Source organism: Myotis brandtii, unplaced genomic scaffold, assembly GCF_000412655.1.
Source record: "Myotis brandtii unplaced genomic scaffold, ASM41265v1 scaffold332, whole genome shotgun sequence".
In the NCBI taxonomy this organism is placed as follows: Eukaryota; Metazoa; Chordata; class Mammalia; order Chiroptera; family Vespertilionidae; genus Myotis; species Myotis brandtii.
This window is the reverse complement of record NW_005362797.1, coordinates 2918895-2929198: the sequence shown is the minus strand read 5'-3', so window position 1 is coordinate 2929198 and position 10304 is coordinate 2918895. Positions and strand designations below refer to the sequence as shown.

Sequence of the window (10304 nt, the reverse complement as noted above, 5' to 3'; positions counted from 1 at the left end):
ATTAAACCCTTATCAGTGATAACATTGGCAAATATGTTCTCCCATGCAGTGGGCTTTCTTGTTGTTTTGTTGATGGTTTCTTTTGCTGTACAGAAGCTTTCATTTTGATGTAGTCCCATTTTTTTATTTTCTCATTAGTTTCCTTTGCCCTAGGAGCTGTATCAGTGAAGATATTGCTTCGGCATATGTCTGAGTTTTTGCTGCCTGTGTATTTCTCTAATATTTTTATGGTTTTTCTGTCGTACGTTTAAGTCCTTTATCCATTTTGAGTTTATTTTTGTGTATGGTGTAAGTTGGTGATCTAGTTTCATTTTTTTTGCATGTATCTGTTCAACTTTCCCAACACCATTTATTGAAGAGACTGTCTTGACTCCACTGTATGTTCATGCCTCCTTTATCACACCCTTTCTTGATAAGAACCCTCAGCAAAATGGAAATAGAGGGATCATACCTCAACATAATAAAAACCTTATATGACAAACCTACAGCCAACATCATATTCAATGGGCAAAAACTAAAACCATTTCACCTAAGAACAGGAACGAGACAGGGATGCCCACTTTCACCACTCCTGTTTGACATAGTATTGGAAGTGCTAGCCATAACAATTAGACAAGAGGAAGAAATAAAAGGCATACAAATTGGAAAAGAAGATGTAAACCTGTCATTATTTGCAGATGACATGATGCTGTACATAGAAAATCCTAAAGACTCCATCAAAAAATTATTCCCAACCTCCACCCCCACTCATGCCCTCACCCCCCTGGTGTCTGTGTCCATTGGTTAGGCTTATATGCATGCAACATAATAAAAACCTTATATGACAAACCTACAGCCAACATCATATTCAATGGGCAAAAACTAAAACCATTTCACCTAAGAACAGGAACGAGACAGGGATGCCCACTTTCACCACTCCTGTTTGACATAGTATTGGAAGTGCTAGCCATAACAATTAGACAAGAGGAAGAAATAAAAGGCATACAAATTGGAAAAGAAGATGTAAACCTGTCATTATTTGCAGATGACATGATGCTGTACATAGAAAATCCTAAAGACTCCATCAAAAAATTATTAGACTTAATAATTGAATTCGGCAATGTAGCAGGATACAAAATTAACACCAAGAAATCTATGGCATTTTTATACCATTAGTGAACTTTCTGAAAGACAGATTAAAAAAATAATCCCATTTACCATCGCACCAAAAAAATTAAGATACCTAGGAATAAGCTTAACTAAGGAGGTAAAAGACCTGTACTCGGAAAACTACAGGACATTGAAAAAAGAGATAGAGGAAGACATAAACAGATGGAAGAACATACCGTATTCATAGATTGATAGAATCAACATCATTAAAATGTCCATACTACCCAAAGCAATCTATAGATTCAGTGCACTCCTCATTAAAATACCAATGGCATATTTCACAGACCTAGAACAAACTCTCCAAAAATTCATCTGGAATAAAAAAAAAAAAAGACAATGAATAGCTGCAGCAATCCTGAGAAAGAAGAACAAAGTAAGAGGGATCTCAATACCAGATATCAAGCTGTATTACAAAGCCACTGTTCTCAAAACTGCCTGGTACTGGCATAAGAACATACATGTAGACCAATGGATTAGAATAGAGAACCCAGAAATCAACCCAAACCACTATGCTCAATTAATACTTTTATGTTTTAAAATTTGTATATTTCATGACAGTTGTGCATATGCCAACTTTAATCCAGTCCTATTGAAGGCAAGTTAAGTTCTCCCTCAGAAGACTGACCTCCCTCATTGTTTTACCCAGTTGCGCAAGAAGCTCTATTTGTAGAAACATATATGATGTTTCTCACACCATTGCCCAGGGTCCAAAAACTGCTTGATAAAGAGTAGTGACAACCAGAGCACAAATAGCAATTGATCTCCTTGGGGACCAGGTGCTTCAGTAGTCACGGGAAGAGTCATATCCTTGCTGTGATATAGATCCACCTCAAGGCCTGGGTGGATATGAGCGCTTGTGCAGCCAAGCTGTTTGGGTCAGGCATGTTGTTCATGGGTGCACCCTGGTTTCAGCCTTGGCCTCAGTCTTGGCCTGTGGGTGCAACTGCAGGGGCTCCCAGGCTGAGTTCATCATCTATGGCTTCCCCAGATACCACTCATACTTTTAACTCATCTGTACTTTTATATTGAAAGTGGATTTCTTAGCGTTGGCATATAGTTCAGTCTTGATTTTTACCTCTAATTGGGAAATCTGACTCTTAATTGGTATTTTTAGACCATTTACATTTAATGTAATTGTGGGTATGGTTGTACTAAATCTCCCATCAGGTTGTTTTCTATTCATTCCATCTCTTCTGTTTTCCTTTTCCTTTTATGTCTTTATTCATATTACTTATTTTTTGTGATTCCATTTTATCTCCAGTATTGACATATTATTTGTGCTTTAAAGTGTTCTTATTGTCAGCCCCAGAGTTTATACTATGTATTTTAATTAATCACAGTCTACTTTTAAATAATATTATACCACTTTACCTAAGTGCATAATTTTCTTTTTACAAAGCCATGACTGCTCTTAGAGAAAAATTATGATCTAAAATATTATCTGGATTCATTGCTGTGGTGATAGAACATTTCACAATTCTTTTTTTCTTACTGTATCATCAAAATGTTTATAGGCAGACTATAGAAAAATATATATAAATGCAATCAAAGTGATTGAGAAATGAAGGGTCATCATTGTTGGTGCCGACATCAATGTTCATATGGTCTTAAATCTTACCAACATGACATACTAAAGAATAGTTAATTATTTGCCTTTTATTTCCAAATAGATATTGCAGCTGTAGAAGAATGGATAGTAAGAATTTATTTACAACATGGATTAAATACGTACACTACTGAAGGAACACTATTGGATAAAATCCGAGGTAAATGCCAGCAGATAAAAGTAAAATGGGATTTGTAATGTTCTCTCAACAAATCTTGTAACCTACTTAATGCCTAACTCTGTGCTAAGTACTAGAGATAAATAATTAAGAAATGATCATGACTCTGAAGGGGCTCCCCATCCTAATGAGGCAAAGAATTAAAAACATGTGGGTAATTGTTAATAGAGTGCTATAAAGGGTGCTATGGAAATATGGAGATGGGTTTTCTCTATAGCCACAATGCAGGTCATAATAAACAATGGCTTTTAGAAGATACTGTTCATTGCAGCAGTCTTCCTTAGGAGGACCATCAGCAAAATTTCCTGTTCAGTCTTAGTAAGAACATTTCTATTTTTTTTCATGAAAAATTGGTTGTTTAATTTTAAGGTCATAAACACTGAGTGATATAACTGACTAGGTTTCTTTTTCCCAGTTGTCTGACTCATAGCCCAATTTTTAAATCACCTATAACGCTATACTATACATTTTTTAAAAATCCTCAGTCCTAGATTTTGTATTTATCCTCACTTTCCTTTTTACTTTTATTCATTCACTCCCACTTTAATAGGGTGCTATGCGGAGTAAACATAAATAGTACATTTTATGAACAAGATCACCTGGGTAGCTTTAAGAAAAGGAATGATGTCTGTACCACCCCTTATACCAGTGATGGCGAACCTTTTGAGCTCGGCGTGTCAGCATTTTGAAAAACCCTAACTTAACTCTGGTGCCGTGTCACATATAGAAACTTTCTGATATTTGCAACCATAGTAAAACAAAGAATTATATTTTTGATATTTATTTTGTATATTTAAATGCCATTTAACAAAGAAAAATCAACCAAAAAAATGAGTTCGCGTGTCACCTCTGACACGCGTGTCATAGGTTCGCCATCACTGCTTATACCCCAACTAAAATCTCATCTCCGTAAGTGGGGCCAGGCATCTGTTGTTAAGAATAAACATTTTCTGCACAGCTGGTTCAGATGTGCAGAGCTGCTCTAGAGAAGAGGTTGCATAGGTACCAGGAGACATGTACAAATCTATTTCATGCAGCATTTTTTATAATAAGAAAGATGGAAAACAACATAAATGTACAGCGATAGGGAAAGGACAAATACATGTGGTATGTTCTGTTAAAACGAAGTAAATAGACCATATATGTCATCGAGAACAGAACTCAAAAACATTGAGTGAAAAATCAAGTTTCAGAATAAAGTAGGAAAGCATTTATCTAAAATTCAGGAAATCCATGCCCAGCCATTGTTGCTCAGTGGTTGAGCATCAACCTATGAACCAGGAGGTCACGGGTTCGATTCCCGCTCAGGGCACATGCCTGGGTTGTGGGCTCGATCCCCAGTAGGAGGCATGCAGGAGGCAGCCCATTAATGATTCTCTCTCATCATTGATGTTTCTATCTCTCTCTTGCCCTCTCCCATCCTCTCTAAAATCAATATTATATATATTTTTCCAGGAAATTTATTCAGGAAATAAAGCAATGCTGTATCTTGTTCATGGTTACATATATATTGTAGTGAAAAAATAAAAGCATGGACTAGAAATGCACACAGCAATTTCACGATAGTGGTTGCAAATGGGGAGAATTTGGGAATGGGGCTGTGGAGGGGAGCAGAGGTATCTTCAACCATATCTGCATTATTTTATTTCTTTAACCAAAAGGAACATATATAAAACAAAAAGGACAAAATGTTGTCTTTCCTGTTGTCATAGTGTCCAAGATTTTTATAAATAGCGAGTCAGTTGTTCAATAGTCATTGCAAGTCTTTGAGACTGTGATATTTTGTCTTATGCTACTTTTAAATACTAAAATAACAACATAAAGTTCTTTCCATTTAAAAAATAATCTGAAATCAGAATCATCTACATATTGAGATGTACCCAGAGTATTACATGCTGCATTAAAAACTTATTACATACTGCATTAAAAACTTATTTTTATTTTTTTATTATTTAAAGTATTACAAATAGTAGTAGATATGTCTCCTTTTCTTCCCCAATTGACCTTCCACCAGCCTCCCCTCCCCCCTCCCAGTGTCTTGCGTCCATTGGTTATGCTTATATGCATACATACAAGTCCTTTGGTTGATCCCTTACCCACTCCCCACCCTCCCCAGCCTTCCCGCTGTCGTTTGACGTCTGTTTGATGCTGCTCTGCCTCTGTATCTATTTTTGTTCATCAGTTTATAATGGTCTTTATTATCCATAAATGAGTGAGATCATGTGGTATTTTTCTTTCATTGACTGGCTTATTTCACTTAGCATAATGCTCTCCAGTTCCATCCATGCTGTTGCAAATGGTAAGAATTCCTTCTTTTTTATAGCAGTGCAGTATTCCATGGTGTAGATGTACCACCGTTTTTAAATCCATTCATCTGCTGATGGGCATTTAGGCTGTTTCCAAATCTTAGCTATGGTGAATTGTGCTGCTATCAACATAGGGGTGCATATATCCTTTCTGATTGGTCTGGTTTCTTGGGATATATTCCTAGAAGTGGGATCACTGGGTCAAATGGGAGTTCCATTTTTAACTTTTTGAGGAAACTCCATACTGTCTTCCACAGTGGCTGCACCAGTCTGCATTACCACCAACAGTGCACATCTTGGCCAACACTTATTGTCGGTAGATTTATTGATAATAGCCATTCTGACAAATGTGAGCTTATATCTCCTTGTCATCTTTATTTGCATTTCTCTGATGATAGTGACATTGAGCATCTTTTCATATGCCTAGTGTCCTCTTTGGAGCCCTTCTCAACAGTGGGTTGTTTATCTTCCTTTTGTTAAGTTGTATGAGTTCCCTGTAAATGTTGGAGATTAAACCCTTATCGGTGATAACATTGGCAAATATGTTCTCCCATGCAGTGGGCTTTCTTGTTGTTTTGTTGATGGTTTCTTTTGCTGTGCAGAAGCTTTTTATTTTGATGTAGTCCCGTTTGTTTATTTTCTCTTTAGTTTCCATTGCCTTAGGAGCTGTATCGTTAAATATATTGCTACAACAAATGTCTGCTATTTTGCTGCCTGTGGCTTCTTCTAAGATTTTTATGGTTTCCCCTCTTACGTTTAAGTCCCTTATCCCAAATGAGTAGTTCTGAAAGGTTCCAGGTGCAGCACTGGGATCCACCTGTCAGAGGATCTGAGAGGTGACCAGTGTTGTGGGTGCACAGTAAGTGACAGGCAGCATCGTGTATAATGGACTTGGAGAGCCTGGCAGGGATCATGGTAAAAAGTCTGGATTTTATTCTAGTTCTAGTGAAAAGCTGTTGGAGTGTTTTAAGCAGGAGAGTGATAAATTCTGATTTATGCCTTATTAAAAAGATCACTTTGGCTGCTGTGTAGAGAACTGAATATTGGGGGAAGGATGGCAAGAATCGAATAAAGGAAATTGGTTGGCAGCTGTCGCCCCATTCCACTCAAAGAATGGTCCGGAAGTCCTTGGGCTGTGGGGTTAGCAGTGGAGGTGGTGAGAAGTAGGAGTCTTCAGAAAATGTTTTGGAAGTAGAGCTGTTAGGACTTCCTGGTGGACTGGGGGTGAGGGGAAACCAGGCATCGAGGATGAATCCTAGATCTCTTCCTGGAGCAACGCCCTGGAAAGTCAGCTGCCTTGCCCCAAATTCTCTGACTTTTGGAGTGGATTTGTTTGGTTATAAATCGTGTCTCTTTCCCTTCTTGGCTGTCCCTAAACTATGTCAACCCAGATGGAAATCTAGTTCCTTTCCTGGCTTTGCACTCTGTGAGAAATATATCCCGTGCAGTCTTCGGTTTTGTAGCAGATTTTATTAAAAGTTTGGGGAGGTGGAGGAGGTTTACATGGAAGAAATGTAAACAGTTCAAGAATTGATTATCAGATATCTCTGTTCTTTAAAGTCCTTTGATGATATTTTTGAAATTCAGAGAGCAGTATTCTGTCAAATTTCCCTGGCTTACGTTTTTGGATGCTCTTTTCTCTCTTTTTTTTATTTTTTCAGAAGAAAAGAAAGCCTCCCATTTTCTTATGCAGTAAAATTTTACTTTCTCCAGCTCCAACCCTTTGCACATCCAAGAGCAGATTGCTGGGCTGAAGCCGTCCCACCTCAGATTGGTTTCTCCTGTTGGTTCCACCCTAACTTCTTTCTATCTCCCAGAAATCCCTCTGAGTGTCTTGGCCACTAAAGATTAACTTCCCTGTTCTCCACTGTGACTCTGGATTTATTCTCACTTTTATGTATCTACTGCTGTCTAGATGGTGTTGGGGGAAGAGAACAAAACGTAAATGTAACCAGGCCAGCATGGCTCAGTGGTTGAGCGTCGATCTGTGAACCAGGAGGTCACGGTTCAATTCCCGGTTGTGGGGCTTGATCCCCAGTGTGGCAGCCGATCAATGATTCTCTCTCATCGTTGATGTTTCTCTCTCTCTCTCTCCTCCCTAAAGGTTCCAGGTGCAGCACTGGGATCCACCTGTCAGAGGATCTGAGAGGTGACCAGTGTTGTGGGTGCACAGTAAGTGACAGGCAGCATCGTGTATAATGGACTTGGAGAGCCTGGCAGGGATCATGGTAAAAAGTCTGGATTTTATTCTAGTTCTAGTGAAAAGCTGTTGGAGTGTTTTAAGCAGGAGAGTGATAAATTCTGATTTATGCCTTATTAAAAAGATCACTTTGGCTGCTGTGTAGAGAACTGAATATTGGGGGAAGGATGGCAAGAATCGAATAAAGGAAATTGGTTGGCAGCTGTCGCCCCATTCCACTCAAAGAATGGTCCGGAAGTCCTTGGGCTGTGGGGTTAGCAGTGGAGGTGGTGAGAAGTAGGAGTCTTCAGAAAATGTTTTGGAAGTAGAGCTGTTAGGACTTCCTGGTGGACTGGGGGTGAGGGGAAACCAGGCATCGAGGATGAATCCTAGATCTCTTCCTGGAGCAACGCCCTGGAAAGTCAGCTGCCTTGCCCCAAATTCTCTGACTTTTGGAGTGGATTTGTTTGGTTATAAATCGTGTCTCTTTCCCTTCTTGGCTGTCCCTAAACTATGTCAACCCAGATGGAAATCTAGTTCCTTTCCTGGCTTTGCACTCTGTGAGAAATATATCCCGTGCAGTCTTCAGTTTTGTAGCAGATTTTATTAAAAGTTTGGGGAGGTGGAGGAGGTTTACATGGAAGAAATGTAAACAGTTCAAGAATTGATTATCAGATATCTCTGTTCTTTAAAGTCCTTTGATGATATTTTTGAAATTCAGAGAGCAGTATTCTGTCAAATTTCCCTGGCTTACGTTTTTGGATGCTCTTTTCTCTCTTTTTTTTATTTTTTCAGAAGAAAAGAAAGCCTCCCATTTTCTTATGCAGTAAAATTTTACTTTCTCCAGCTCCAACCCTTTGCACATCCAAGAGCAGATTGCTGGGCTGAAGCCGTCCCACCTCAGATTGGTTTCTCCTGTTGGTTCCACCCTAACTTCTTTCTATCTCCCAGAAATCCCTCTGAGTGTCTTGGCCACTAAAGATTAACTTCCCTGTTCTCCACTGTGACTCTGGATTTATTCTCACTTTTATGTATCTACTGCTGTCTAGATGGTGTTGGGGGAAGAGAACAAAACGTAAATGTAACCAGGCCAGCATGGCTCAGTGGTTGAGCGTCGATCTGTGAACCAGGAGGTCACGGTTCAATTCCCGGTTGTGGGGCTTGATCCCCAGTGTGGCAGCCGATCAATGATTCTCTCTCATCGTTGATGTTTCTCTCTCTCTCTCTCCTCCCTTCCTCTCTGAAATCAATAAAAAATAAATAATAAATAATGAAACATAAAAGTAAATGTATGGGTTCTTGAAGCAGAATTTGTGCTCCAGTTTATAAATGTGCATATCCTGTGACCCAAAGATTTCGTTTCTGGGGGTAGATCCTGTGGCCAATTATATTTTCCAAAGATCGTGAAGGCGGTCAGTGTGTTCCCTCTCACATGCTCTTCTGCAGGGTGACCTTGCCAGGCCTCCATCAAGGGCAACTAGGCTTCCTTCTTTCTATTCTGGGAAATAAGAATTGACCTATTTTTAATGGATGGAGAGTGAGGCGATGCCCCCATTTTTGGAACAATGGAATAGTTCATTTACAGAGTTGCTCTAAAATCCTTCAAGGAAAGCAACAATGCTCCGTTTTCAAGACCGCTGCCACAATTTAAACACCTAAACTTGATTTTCATAGAACCCATTCTTCAGTGGAATCTTGGGACTGAAATAAGAGAAGTCGGCATCAGAAACTTATTTCCACACGTGGTCGGCCTCAAAGCAACAAAATGCCCCTGTGCCAATGACGTGGCACTGCTTGGCTTCCTTCTGAACTCGGCACATAATGGTAAGCGAGTGGCTTTATTGAATGTGAGAAGCGAGGTGTTGTATTTTATGACAGCGATGTTTAACGGGTGGTACACGCTAAACGTATAGACACGGGAGTAAAAACATTTCCTAAAAACACCTAAGGAGTTACCTTTCATCGCTGCACCCTGTCTACTTGCAAGTGTGATTCACTGTCTTTTTCCCTGTGACTTTTTGCCATTTTGACCTGAACATCTTTCCTAATTTCCTTTATCCTCTGCCTTCCATGAATGCATCACTTCCTGCCAGGGATGATCCACTGTGATTCTCATCCATCTATTTGAGCATGGCTATTCCTGCCATGTATAAATAGGCCCTGCGATTCTAAGGTAGCACAGCATTGTTTTATTTATTATGTATCTGCGTTGCCACGACGACTGTAATACTTACTAGGAGCCTTACACATTTCAACTACTAATTGTATTATTCTAGTTGTTTATCTCAGGCCATTGAAAACCTCCTGGTCCCCCAAAACCGATAAATATGAAGGTGCAAGTAAATCAATAAATTTTAAAAATAAGAAACAAAATGTTATCACTCATAGTTAATATGTGTATCCACATACAAGTCCAAAGGACTCAACAGAAAAGCTATCAGGACAAATATGGAAGTGCCACAGAAATGAAGGATATAGTAACAATTTATGAAAACCACTCCACCAAAGACAAAAGACTCTAATTTTTTAAAATTTTATTCAGAAAGTAACAAACCTCAAAAGGTCCCTAGAAAGAAACAAAACAAACAAACCCTAAAGAGTTGCAAGGCCTGTTGCGCAGAAATGATAAAAGTTTAACGGAGGCCATAAAAATGACTAAATAAGTAAAATGTTTATGTTCATGAACAGGAACTTCTAGTATTGTAAAGGTGTTAATTGTTTATAAATGTATCCATCAATTCAATACAATTCCAAGAAAAATTGCAGCAGTATTTGTGTGTGTGTGTGTGTATGTGTGTGTGAAAATTGACAAGCCAATCCTTGAAATCATATGGGAGAGTGAAGCAACATGAATAACACAATTTTTAAAAAGAATAAAAAGAACAA

At 38.8% G+C, this 10304-nt stretch overlaps 1 protein-coding gene across 1 annotated transcript in view; it reads left to right on the top strand.

Moving 5' to 3' along the window:
* The window catches only part of CATSPERB (catsper channel auxiliary subunit beta), an 85888-nt gene that overhangs the window by 14841 nt on the left and 60743 nt on the right, over positions 1-10304 (top strand). Inside the window, exons 5-6 of the mRNA XM_005871219.1 lie at positions 2820-2915; positions 9093-9242. Of these exons, the coding sequence (XP_005871281.1) occupies positions 2820-2915; positions 9093-9242 (246 nt within the window). The remainder of the gene's footprint in view (positions 1-2819; positions 2916-9092; positions 9243-10304) is intronic.